The sequence below is a fragment of the Toxorhynchites rutilus genome, chromosome 2 (genome assembly GCF_029784135.1).
Source record: "Toxorhynchites rutilus septentrionalis strain SRP chromosome 2, ASM2978413v1, whole genome shotgun sequence".
Taxonomy (NCBI): Eukaryota; Metazoa; Arthropoda; class Insecta; order Diptera; family Culicidae; genus Toxorhynchites; species Toxorhynchites rutilus.
Genome location: NC_073745.1, coordinates 87,164,104 through 87,178,642, shown reverse-complemented (window position 1 = coordinate 87,178,642; position 14,539 = coordinate 87,164,104). Strand labels below are relative to the sequence as shown.

The window sequence follows — 14,539 nt, the reverse complement described above, 5'->3', positions numbered from 1 at the left end:
AAACTGTTGCTCGTGGATACGATTGCATCACGGGAACCGATTGCGCAAACCTTCCTTCGTTCGAGCGCATTTGCCAGCGAGTAAAAGAAATCACAGCCTGCATGTATTTGGTTTCTCCAGATGCCTTGATTTTGCGTCCGTGTTCGGGAACACATTCCGATCATCACAAAAGCAATCATCATCAATGAGCTAGATTGTTATGATTTCGATAGTCTGTTTTCAAAGCAATTTTTGAACTATTGAAACGATTTATTTGGAATAAATGACAATCATTTAACTCTTTGACATTTATCTTTCGAATGAAGTGATTATTATACCACTCCATTCAGCCGGTAGAGATGTACGGACGTTCAAAACCTTGCACTCCAGCGTCGTTCTCTCATTTTCGAAACTTTCGAAACTTACACCCCGGTACAGGAATGAAAGACGTAGTCCTATGTCAAAAAATGAACCATAGAATGTATGGTTAGGATGGAATCTGAGAGTAAGTTCAAATCCCTTAATATTACTAATAGTTACCCAAATCCTTTCATCAACTACCTACCTGTAAGACATTGCACGATGTCAACGCAAATTCAAAATGAAAATCATTGTGAAACTAAAATTTAAAATATTAACAATGATTCCTTACAACGAATTTGGACCCTTTTGGTACTAAAGGAAGACAAAAAGGAGTAGAGGAGGCATAGGTGAGAGAGAGAAATCGGATAGAGAGATGGGATGGAAGAGAGAGAGAGGTAAAAGAGGGATTCGAGCCGTGAAGGAAGATTCGAAAGGCTCGAATCGGTCATAGCTCACGGACAATCGAAGAATATATACCGATCGAAGAAAATTCAAAATTAAAGTTGTTCTTTTTGAGTGAAGTGGGAGAAAAATTAAGGGAGAAACAAGTTGCTGAGTCCTAGGAACCGCACGAGCCAGGCAACATGCACCCTCCTCGCAGGAATCAGACGACAAAGGAAGCTACCTCGGAGAAAACAAACCCACCAAACCCTCTCTCTCTCCCTATCACCAATTACTTACCTGGATTCAACCTGCTCCTGTTCGGCCGCAACGATATTCTAAGCCACTAACCTGAAAGGAAAAGAAAAAATAAAAACTTACAAGCATTAGAAAAGACTATTTCTGATCGCTAGCTGGTTCTGGAGACTAACTAGAGCGAGGCCAATAGTTATAAGGTGTTTTTTCCTTATTCTCCTTGTATGAATAATATGCTCTGTGGATAGCTAGGATTGTTTTCACAGAGGCATTGATGTATTAGAGTTCCTACTCGACGTTGCATCTGATAAGCTCGGCCAATAGCAGCTGTGGAGAAATATAAGCAAATACGGATAGTCAAGAACAGGGGTTCTCAAACTGTTTTGGGCAAGAGACCCCTTTTCCAGAATTAAGTCATACCTCAGATCCCCATTGCCAAATTTCTATGAAAATCGTATCTTTAGTTTTTTTTTCTTACTGAAATTATCAATTTGAAAACATATTAATAACATCCGCACCTGTCACGCAAAAGGTCACGAGCTCGATTCACACTCCCGCATTTTTCCAAAAAATTGGAAGTAATGTGACAAACCAGCCAACAGTTTTGAAATTCACTATAATACAGAAAAAATATGTTCTCATCATATTCAACAAAATAAATAGAGATAATATTTGGTAAATAAATATAAATTATTACTAATAGTAATTATTCACAAACTATAAAAACATTCAAATCGCAAACCAATCTACACAGTGCATTCAAAAAGTTCCGGGACTACCGCGCACTGAAATCGGTAAGTGGCGCTATCTCTGCTCCAACGCGCGAACTTCTTTCCGCCAACTTGGATTTTTCGACAAATTTCAGATACAGAATCTGTATATACAGAATTACAGATTTTCTGCAAAGATACATAATTTAAAAATATTTTTTTCAAATTCAAATTTAAACGTTAAATTAATTACAGTTCATTTTCTCTGTCTACCTTCTTACTAATAAACTTTGATTTTTTATCGTTGAGTCATGAAGATATGTACCTTGATTTATAAAAATGTTGAACCATATGAAATGCCACCTCACTTCTCCATTCCTGCTAAGGATGTTTTTGGGACACTTTTTTTCATTCCACATTTATCAGCGTATGTTGAGTGAATATTCTCGCTTTATCATGCCAACAAAACAACAAGTTTAGAAATCGGTTGGCTTTCACAATGATGGACTCTATTTTGAAAGCAAAGAACTTTGTATCGGCTGAAGGAAGAACGTCAGGGATGAAATTGACGGAAAATTTGAGAAAAGCAAGGTTCAACAAAACCATGTATAAACATTATATAATTTATTATGAGAAAACTTTTTTTGTGATTTATTTTGTTGTATAATTTGTTGTTAAGCAAACCATAAATAAGAACAATAAATTCAAAATGAAAATAAATCTTTCTTTCCATGTTTCCCGTTAGTATTTTAATAAAGTTTTTTTTTGGTAAAAATACAGATATACAGATTTTTTCAGAAAATTTTACAGAATCAAATGTGGCACCCTGGTCATTCTTATAACAGGGTGGTTCACGTAACACAACTTATGGAGAATCTTAAATATTTCAAATAAGAGCTTGTGTTATTTTATAGGGGTCGATATTCAGACCCCGTCGACCACCAAAACCAATTTCAACCGAAATCGATCACTTTGAGAAACCCTGGTCTAGAAGGTGATCAGACTTATGGACGACTCACAGTTGATCGGGCGCTTGGACTGTGCTTCTGGAGCTGAATACTGAATAAAGAATAAAGAATCATTTCGATTTTTTTTGTACCACGTCAGCAGTTATTTGCATGAAATAATATGTCATAATTAATTGAGGGGTTTCTCTGTTCAATAGGGTCATTTACGCTAATACATTTCCCACAGATTTTTGGTGTCATTTCGTCACTGAAGATTTTTTGTCTGACTTTCCTTGAATACAAAACATGACAACTTCTTCACCTTTTAGTGGTTACCCTGTAGACAGCAGAGGAAAAGAAAAAGAATCGCAATCGAGGAATAAGAAGGTTGTATAATTGGTTCAAACTCTCAGTGACAAAGCATCAGTACACGTGTCCATACTTCGAAGTTTAAAAAACACTTGCTTAATTTTCCCAAATTGTATGTGGTGCGATTTTTAAAATTCGCACTCAGCTATCTAGTGTCCATCATTTCGCAGCCAACTCTTGTAAGTATAACGAAGTTGCTCAATTACTAGTATGTTTCGGTTACTTCTTTCTGGTATACCTCTACATCGTCTGTAGTCGTCATTTACACCCCATAAATACATTATTGTTATGGAAGCTTCATTCCACACCGAGAAAAGGGAAAACATTCGTATCCTACACACACTCTACGTTACCTCCGATATTAACCGAGGGTCGAAGTGACGAAAGCAATTCACTAGACGGGTCCCGCACCTGACCACTTGATCCATTTTTATCCATATTTGATTATACACGAACACGAACGCTCTTCGCGAGAAAAGGGGATACCCGGAGCGCTGCTCTTGACACAGCAGCAGCAACGACAGGCATGCACAGACTGATAATTCGGAAAAAAGCATCTTCACGTACCTGTGACCGTGGTGTAATTTGACCGAAAACCAGTAAAAAATGGTTTCTTCTCATGGCAGCAGGAATGGTAGAGCAAACACGTACCGTCGCCGCAGGATATTCGCCATAAATTTGCAAGATTTATTACCCTAGAAAGCGAAACATCCCACCGCGCACCTCTCACGTTGGCTGCCACGCCCGCCCGTAGACTTGCCCTTTCACCTGTGCCAAAAACTCGCTTACTCGTATGCCCGAATTCCCGATATTGCATGCGACCGTAGAATAATCCTCCGCGTATATCGAAATGGGTGTTTAATATTTCCCCTGTGAAAACGCTCGGTGCCACGAATCGGGAGGGAATTATGGAGCGATTTTCGTATTACGTCGGCGGAACCAGGATGAGTGTTGTTGCTGATTGAAATGGTTTTAGCACGGAAGAAAAAAGTTTCCTCTTCTGTTGAATTGATTTATTTTTTACTCCATTCTCTTTAAATTCTTTTTTTTCTTTTCCATTTTGCAGGCAACAATCGGTATAGACTTCCTGTCGAAAACCATGTACTTAGAAGACCGAACAGTAAGATTACAGCTGTGGGACACTGCCGGACAGGAGCGATTTCGATCGCTGATACCTTCCTACATCCGCGATTCAACCGTAGCCGTAGTCGTGTACGATATTACAAGTGAGTAGTAAAATGCCAGAATGCATTATCTTTGTTAGTTCGTTCTGCCTTTTTTCGCAATCCAATTCCCACCCTGCAAGTTGTGATTTGTTGTCAGGTGATATGAGAAATGTAATAACCGTGATGAATTGATTTTGAACACTGTTTCTAAAGCAAACCTAATTATTGTTTCTAATTTGATCTGAACAGTTCCACGCCAAATCACGAAACGATCAGCAAAAAATATCTTCAATTTTGCACAAGCTTTCTGTACAGACGGCTGAGTATTTTTTACAGGTGGAAAGAATATTTACTGTAGTTTTTAGGGGGTAGTACACTATGGGAACTAGAAAAAATAAAAAATAATAAAAAATTCTGGCCTAAAATGTTCATTGGGATGTCTATTTTACTGTAGTTCTTGTCCCAGGTTTGTCCGATGCTCCGTTTCAAAGTTTCAAGCCAATTAGTGGACCTAAGTATTTGCTTAAGGAACGCGGATCCAAAATTTCCAACGCGTTTTTCTCGAAACTAAGTTTTGCAAACTGGTTTACAAAAAATGTCACCATTTCGTCAAAAATCAATATTTTGAAAAAATCTTACGTACGATGACAGGAAATATTCGATTGGGGAAAAAGTTATCCATTATTTTCTCGGTAGCTGGCTTTAGTGATCAATATCTCGCTTAATATCGATCATACAATTTGAAGTAAAGGGTCATTGTAAAGGTGACATTTCATACTAAAAAAAATCTTTAGCTGTTTTTTGTTTGTTCCATTCAGTTGTGAGTTACACGGTGTTAACAATACAGGTCACCAAAGAGAAAATTCGGTACATTTTACACTTTTGATTTTATAAATTGCATATTCGCATTCGCCAGGCCGCCGAAAAAGCGATTGGTGTGTCTGGTGTCGATATTGCAACAGTAAAATACGTGCAACTTAATTTATTCTTCAAATTTTTCATTTGTAATTTTTTCTTCAATTTTTATTTTGGTGCAACATACTAAATTGAGATCTCTACTGCCAACAAATGGGCCGTTTGAAGCTAGCGACTGACCAGAAACGTTCAAAACTGGCTAACAGAAGAGGTTTTGTGTTCCATCAGAACAACGCAAGACCACAGATGGGATGTTTTTATGCATCCACCATATAGTCCGGACCCAGCACCAAACGATTACCACTTTTACCCCACTAGAAAAACCTGTAGAACTCGCACCAGTTTACAGTGTTTTGGCCGCAAAGGCAACAAACCAGTTGCGGCTATTCAGGGAACAGTCCAATTGTGACTAATTTTTGACGAAGAACTACGTCTTACATTAAGGGTGCCAAATCAGAAATCCCGTTCTTATGAAATAAAGTTAACGTTAACGGATTTGAAAGATTTGCATACCAATCGAATCGGAAATTTTCTAAAATTTGTTTGATATGCCATACATTACAGTCCCATAGTCTGTATACATTTGTTTTGTCCATTTGTGCGCTTTTTCGAACAGAGCTGTCAATAACGGGCAACTTATGCAGCCGTTATAATAGAAACAACGCTCATTTTAAATAAATTTCTTCTAATTTGCGTCTGTCATCGATGGTTAGTTTATTGCCATGATCCGTAAGGGTGAGCAGAAGGAATTGATAAGAGTCGAAATTAATTAACTGGTTCAAAATTGACTTTCAATACTGTTTATTCATGTGGTAGAATGATGCACAACTCAGAATAAATAGGGTAAATGATCTTGGTTTGTCCAATTTGGGTCGTCTTTACGCAACTAGTAAATGCAAATCGATTTTTCTTCATGAAAATCACACGTAATCGATACGAGTTTGGGTTTGTTGAAAAGCCCCAAGTCTCTAGTTGCTAATACTACCATAAGGTGTTGAAATTATTCAAATTTTTATGTTTTTTAATTTTCCTTAAAGAAGAATTATGATCATGGTTTGACCACCTCTGATCATGGTTTGCCCAAAAAAATGATCATGGTTTGTCCGTCTCCATTTTTGAATGAAAACATTCGAATTCACAATTAGTTGTTGCATTTATCATTGCTTGAGTTTACTGTCATCATATTGATTCATTCATAATTTAGGCTTTCTTCAGAATATTGCCTTTTCTTGGGCATTTTAGAAGTGTTCACCTCAACAAAATCAACACAGAAAAACCATACTTCTGCTATGCGCGAAGCACACCATAAACAAACATAAACAAACTGCAGCGCGCCAAGCGGTTGCCATAGAAATCATGTGGACAAAACAACATTATTGAATTGGACAACTCATGATCAAAATTGAGTTCATCAAAATGCGTTAATTGAATGGTTTAGCTATGTAAATCCGATACAAATGGTGAGCAAGCATGATGTTTACAATATTTGTAAGTGTTGTAATCCAGAAAAGGTCTGAATACGTGCCAAATAATCATCTGGTGATCGATTAAAAGTTAGCTCGAATGAGGGGGCAATGACACAAATAGAAGGTGTATTTTATAATCCTTTAAAACATGTGATTTCGTAAAAATATACTATCAAACTACTATAAATCATGTAAAAGGCAATTTCATTTATATGTTTCGAAACATTCGAAGGCCTTATTTGACACAGGAGCGCTGATTTAGAGCATTCAAAAAAGTGGGCAAACCATGATCATATTTTCGACTGGACAAACCAAGATCATTTACCCTATATGCATATGTAAACGGGTTGAACATTTATCATGACTTCAAATTGTATGAAGGAATTCATAAATAAATTCACCCTAGTGTAAACGATTGATGCGATTTCTCATCATATTTCTTCACATGAATATATTCCTAGTCTAAATCCATCATCAGACTTGTGTTTGATGCTTGTTGAATGGCGATGCACGGAAGATGCCTCTCGTTAGATACTCAGTGCAATGCGTGCATTGATATAAGAAAACAAATTGCGACATATGACCAATTAGTGTATTGTTCTCGCAAAGGCAAGAAAGAATCGTTACTTCTCGAAATGATTCTACAAAATCACGCAAGCTATTAAACCTTTTCAGGGTCCCCGGAACTTTTCACTAAAAAGTTATTTATGAAATTTCGACGTATTCGCAAATAATATCCCAAATGATAAATCAACAAATTAAAAAAAAAGATTGCGTAGTCCTACGTCCTAAGCGGTCGTGTCTTGGATACAACCCCTCGATTTTTTTTGGTTAAGTAATATATACCTAATAAAACTGTGATATCAGATTAATCATAGTAATTAATTTTCTCGTTGAATCGCAAAAATCACATACATTTTATGATGATCATAGTGTACTTCCTTCTTAAGCGTATTTTTTTAGAAGGTCGTATTTTAAGACATTGGAAGAATGTCTACTAGAGAACGCTTCTACAATAAGCTGCCCTTGCCCTTTGTACGCGTAGCTCTGGCACATTGGGAATTGATGGAAAACGAACAAAATACATAGAAAAGAACGGGAAGAATGAGCGAAGTTGACGAGGTGTACAAATTGAAATTGTCCGGACATTTCAATAAAGAGCACTTGCGGCATGGCATTCGCCAACTTTTTCATTTGAAAAAAAAATCATTTCCGCGATTTTTTGGAGTACAAAGAATCGATCCAAAAAATCAGAAATCGAAGAGGAAGAGATCGATCTTCTAAATATCGATCCAAGATTGTCCAATCCTAGTGTGGTGGGACCAGGAGGATGTGGTGTGCCTTGAACTACTACCGACAAAAAATTCTGAATTTGAACTGATGAAAAAAGCCCGAAAAAGAAGGGTAAAACACGGTAAAGTGATCTTACAGCATGACAACGCACCGGCGCACACCACTAAAATCGTGAAGGACTCAATAAAATACCTTAACAGTGAAACGTTATCGTACCCACCGTATTCTCCAGAAATGGCCACGTTAGATTATCACCCTTTTGCCACAATAGGACATGCACTTGCAATTATGTGTTTTCTTTATCGGAGAAACCGAAAAATTTCAACTCGCACACCTGTTAAACGTTCTAGTCGAAAAATTGAGAGAAAGGCTCGTTCTGTTCAGTTACTACCAACACTATGTAACCTATTACTTCGCAGGATAAGAAGAGACCTGAATCCCGAATCTATTCCAAAAATCCTAACCGATCCTTCATGGTTTGCATGTTTTGGAATCGTCATGATCTGATCTGTTGAAGGATATTTTTTTAATTCTTTATTTCAGAGACTTTCAGCCTCCTGGGCTGGTTTGTCTCAGGCTAGTGAAGGTAATTCGATGCAGGCGAGACAGTTGATCGCCACCGGTATCAGTTAAGCATAGTTACCAAGCAATTTGAAAGATCTGCTATCTCCGTTATCTCTGTTGCACGATAATGTACCGATATGACCTGAGAGACAGTAGCGAAAGCTCAGGAATTAGGTTTTCAAGTGTTAGATCTTCCTTAGTCGAACAAACTGTCACATGTTTCGGTCTATACACAATCGTGGGACGAATAGGAAATTCGGAACTGAACAGGAAGTGATGACCTTCTTACGGAGTATTTCAGCAGCTTGACAGATTGATCTTTTGCTAGGGATAGAGACCAACTAAAGACTAAGTGGAGGTGCCTTATTGAAAATAGTGGGAAATATGTGCTATAGGAGCGATAGAAAAGCTATAGGATGTAAAAATAAGACATGAAATGGAAGAAACAAGAGAAGCCCCTTACTCAACAAACAAAAATTAGCTGCGTATTTTAGCTGTAGTTGAATAATGGTCGAAAAATAGCATTAAATGTTTAATAAAACGATATGCTGAACTATACGTTGTACAGATTATTATTCAGGTAAGATTGGAGCTTTCGCTAAACCATTAACATTTACCTGGATAATAAGCCAGTTCGAGTGCTTTTCGTTACTCAATAAAAAGTTGAACAGACGCAATTTAGGCCTGAACTGTAGCTCTTTTTCAACTACACTTTACCCAACCGACACGAACCGATCATTAGCTGGAATAAAACTAATCAGTTGAATAATGGTCAAACAATAGCATCAAGTGCTAAACATAATATCCTGATATGCTGAGCTATACGTTGTATGAAATATTATTTAGACCAGATTGAATCTTCTGTTCAAACATTGATATTTATCTAGATAATATGCCAACTGCAAAGCAGCTTTTGTACAACACATGACGAACTACTGAAATGAAGAGTTCCTGCAATCGTTTTTAAGCTCATGTTCGACTGCTTGGCATTACAGTTTTAAGTAGTCTAACGGACCAAATGGTTAGATGGAAGATCATCGATGCAAAGGTCATGAGTTTGAGTTTCGGTCTTTTTTTGAAACCTCACAAAAATTTGAGCAATTTTTATCTAGTGGCTGTAAAAGACTCTAGAGAGCGTATGTCAAAGTGCTAAAAAGTAAATTCTATTGAACAATATTGACTACAGCTCAATAATTAAAATTTTCGAAAAATCACCCAAGGAGGAAGCAAAGGAAATCGGTGTTCTAGAAAAATTGTTTTTGATGCCATATGGCTTAAAATTGCATGAAACGTCGGGATCTACTGTCATCTCCAAAAAAATTGTTTTGTCAAAAATCGACAATCCGGGATTTTTTTAGGAATCCGAGGCAAAACGTATGGTTTTGGGTGCCAATAAAAATAGTTATCTCAAATTTTCATTCGGAATTTGCTGCAAAATGTTGATTTGCAAGATAATATACCCTATGCAAAATTGCGTCAATTGATTGGAGATATTTCTACGTATCTATCACATGACGGATTTTTTTTTTGAGTAAACAATTGAATTATAGTTAAATACCGTTATCTGAACGCGCGAATTCTCACTTTTCGATTGGCACAATTTGTCCTTCAATTCAAGAACCTAACAAAAGAAACGACTAGAGCAGCGGCGAAATACAATTTGAATACATCAATACCACAGCAAAAACAATCGTATCTATTTTATTTATTTTATTTATTTATTCAACAATACTTGTCTATGAGCCTTCGGCTCTTTAAGACTGGCTAGTTTAACTATTTTGGCATTTTTAAATTCTACCTTCTTTGCTTATCATTCTATCCAAGAGAAATAAGAAAAAACGGAGCTGTCAACCTCAGTCTCGCAGCAACTAGCGAGCAGACAACGGCCTTTTCTAATGCTGATATCACATACAGCGGTTTTGCTCGATACAATGGCAGATGTCGAACACTGTTCAGTTCTTGAAGAGAATCGACACATTGCGTCGTAAATCCAATCCCTGAATGACTCTTCTGCGAGCTGGTATACATAAAATAAGCTGCTCTGCTGCGAAGCGATGTTGAATAATGGTGCTGGTGGAATAAAATATAATCACCTCATTCACGATTCATCAGTCATTCTGTTAGTGACTGGACAACAGCGGCGGCATGATGGGAAGATAGGACCAACCGCTTCACTTTTCATGCCGTTAGATGGAGAGTGTTTGAGTATGGTTGAATCACATGCAAGTATTTTTATGTGTCAAGAAGAAGAGATGCATTACATGCATTGGCAATAAATAAGGAAACAAATTTCGTCATATAACCACATTGTGTATTGTTCTCAAAGAACAAGAATGAATCATACATCAACCATCTTCAACTGCTTCTATAAAACCAAGGTCCTTTTCAACTTTTTATCCGGAACAATAAACGGGCAATTGATGTTTGTAATTTGTTGGCGGGGGAGAGGTTTTGTGGATTTGGGAGTGTTTTTGGTTGATTGATGACTTTTTCCAGTCGATCATCCAATGTGCGAATGTTTGCGGGTTAAAAGGGGCATCAAAGTGCTTTTCAAGCGATATTTTACTGCGGTGAGAGCTGTGTTCATCGATTGGAAACATGAGGTGAAATTTTTTTCCGCTGATATGGCCTTCGTCCCCACCGATTCTGTTCGAAATTTCTGCTGGCGTTCTGCTAATGCTGTCTAGCATAATTTGTGTATTTTTATTTTTTTAGAACGATGTTTCTGGGAGCGTTATAGATGTAATTTTGCTCAGAGATACAGAAAACATTTTTATATTCAATCAATTTGAAATTTTTATTGCTTCGCTGCTTTAAAACGGGCTGCGCCGCTCAGAGCAAGCATTTAATTTGTTTACATTACATTTGTACTGTATAGAAATTTGAATTAATATCGTAATGAACTATGTATTTACCATTTTTCGACAGACTACGAAAGATGATTGCATAAATCGATTGAAGATATTTCATCGCATCTGTTACAATAAAGTAAATTATATACTTTTTGAAACAAACTACTGAACAATTGTAACATAAAAAGCTAATTTTTCAAATTTCATTTCATCTTGTTCAATAAACCTCAGTATAAGAAACTGTGATGAGCTCGATAGTGAAATATGCCATAGGGAATGAGCGGATGATCACGCTATACATTCCATAATACAAACGTAATTTTGATAGCACATTATGTGCATACGCCAAAACATTTTCAAATATGAATCGACACTCATCCAGCTAGCAAATAATTGTCGGCTGCGGCGAGAGCTCGAAATGGTCTCTTGTCCCCAATTGGCCTTCTTCAAGGCTGGATGCGAATGAACTGAAAAAGTTGAAGCATCTTTAATTCGAAAAAAACATTATGTTCATGATCATTATCATCAAAACGTCCCCGTCGAATGAACGCCCAAGAACCTCAATCAAGCAAGGAGAAAAGCAGCCAAAAGGAAGTAGGAAAAAATTTAGAAAAGTTGCACATAAAAATAAAATTCGAGGGGCTGTATCCAAGAAACTACCGCTTAGAACGTAGGACTAGGCATTTTTTGAGGTAGGATTACGTCTATCGGGAACATATTGGGGTACAAATTGAAAAACGAAAATCGAGCACATCGTGAAAACTGTCCAATTTCAAACGCTTATTGCTCAGTCATTTCATGATGGATTGATGAAATTTTTGCGTCAATCGATTTCGGCACTCCATAACAATTTTTTATATTAAAGAAAATAATATATGTCATGAAACTAACTATCGAACAATTGAAAAAATCTCAACCGCTATCCTAACGGAAATACTCACTTCTGATTGGTCGACATTGACGACACGTGCGGCGGGTCCCTAACAGAGACATCAAAACCAAGCTGCTTGGAGGAAATCGGCATTGCCAATCAAAACTAAGCTGCCTGGGGGATATCGGTATTGCAAATACATGAAGGTAAGGGGAACTTTTGTTCCAACCGAAATGTGTTCCCTAACAGAGACATTAACACCAAATCATTATCAAAGAGTTTAACGATGTTATTCTTCAAATATATCCAAAATCAACAGATAGCCTAACGGAATCCTACGACAACTATGCGGTCGTGTCTCGGACACAACCCTCCTGTGACTTTTTTTTTTAATTTGTTTGGCTTTATCATATCGGATATTATTTACGAATACGTCGAAGTTTCTCAAATAGCTTTTTAGTAAAAAGTTCCGGGGACCCTTAAAAGGTTTAATGGCTTGCGTGGTTTTGTAGAATCATTTTGAGAGGCCACAATTCTTTCTTGCCTTTGCGAGAACAATACACTTGGTCACATGTCGCAATTTGTTTCTTCATATCAATGCATGCATTGCACTGAGTATTTCACGAGAGGCATCTTCCGTGCATTGCTATTCAACAAGCATCAATCACGCGTCTAACAGATGCACACAGTTGCAGCGATAAAAATGGAACATCGCGAGAATGACCGTTTATGAAAAATCGTTTCTCGACTCTCGGTCAAAACCGTCAACAAGGCTAGGAGCTTGTTGTATCAGAACAGAGCTGGTGCGCACGAGAGCAAATACGAATAGCAACTAAAAGTATCGAAGGTGTGCTATTCCAATGTACAGGAAATGAACAAATTCTAAGTTCCGCGCAACGAAAACAAACAACACAAACAAAGCCAAACACTGATGGCTAGCAGCGAGCCATAACCATTTGCACTCTTCTCTTTTTTCGCCTGCTTTTCCATGGCTCGGATGGTTGTGTTAAGGGGGTATTCTAGTGTAGAAGCACGAATTTTGGACGTTTTTTTCGAGCTTTGTAAAAATAAAACAAAAAGTATTTTCACGATCCATTATATCATTATTTGTTCATCTATCTTTTAGCAATAAAACAAAAATTGAACGGAGAAAAAATATTCATAACTAGAATAGTTACAAAATGATGAAATGAGGGGGGTTTAAAAAAAGTTGTGTCATGACGTACACGATTTCAGCCCTTCTGGTTATCTGAAACAAAAAAAATCGAACAGATTCTAAATCAGTAAAGATGCCGCTATCGCATGAATATCGGACAAGTTGAAAACATCTTTTTTGACAAAATTGGAAAACAAAATGCGGTTTAAATCGTTTTTCCTTAAGTTTTCCGATTTTTTTAAAATAGTAAAATTTAAAAAAAATACTGTTTTTAGAGTTTCATGCGATAGAGAGATGCATACAGAATGTATTCATTAAATTCGACATGGATCGGTTCTGTAGAGCTTGAGATATCGTGTACGCCAATTTGAAAAACTTAGTTTCGAGAAAAACACGTTTGAAGTTCATAGTTATGGCCGTACCGGGCTAGATATCGCATCACTAAAACGGCTCTGACTCGGTAAATAATGGCATTTTCGATAAGACGTTTCTATGGTATGTTCTTGAATGCCTAAACTACAGAAATGTGAAGTTTTTTTTTTTTTGATTTTTTTTTCAAATTTCTAGACTAGAATACTGTTTTAATTGCAATGCATCATTTCTTCAAGAGAAATATTCGCTAGCGTTCACAGCTCAAGCGGAAACATAAAACATAAAACGAGCAGAATAAGCGACCTTTGTTGTTTCGGGCACAGAAAGATTCTGATGCAATACTTATACGCTAGCGACAGCTTACTTACTATGCAAGGGTGGAGTTTACTTCGCAAATATTCTCTTTTCGTTGTTTTTATTATAAGGGTTATATAAGTTGCCCGCTATTGATAGCTCTGTTCGGGAAATCACACAAATGGACAGAACAAATGTATGGGGAATTGGGAATGTTTCCAATTTTCATCAATTTAAACCATATACAGACTATGGGATTGTAATGTATAGCATATAAAACAATTCTTAGAAAATTTTCGATTCGATTGGTATGCAAATCGTTAAAATCCGTTCGTGGCAAACATATTTATTAACTTTAACTTTATTTCATAAAAACGTGACTTGTTTTCTGATTCGGCACCCTTAATGTAAGACGTAGTCCTACGTCAAAAACTCATCAGGAACCAACGAAAGTCAAATATAGCAACGCAAATACAAAAGCCATCATCCAGCAATACCATTAACTGCACCTAAATTCTGATTCAGCAACACCAAAGCTAATGGAGCCCTTTCACGTTTTATTGAAAAAACTATTTTCATTATCATT

At 36.9% G+C, this 14,539-nt stretch overlaps 1 protein-coding gene across 10 annotated transcripts in view; it reads left to right on the top strand.

The window, feature by feature from the left end:
- The window catches only part of LOC129767473 (ras-related protein Rab6), an 89,066-nt gene that overhangs the window by 38,404 nt on the left and 36,123 nt on the right, over positions 1–14,539 (top strand). For all 10 annotated transcript variants that reach the window (XM_055768431.1, XM_055768426.1, XM_055768428.1 and 7 more), the window contains exon 4: positions 4,071–4,230. In XM_055768431.1, the coding sequence (XP_055624406.1) occupies positions 4,071–4,230 (160 nt within the window). The remainder of the gene's footprint in view (positions 1–4,070; positions 4,231–14,539) is intronic.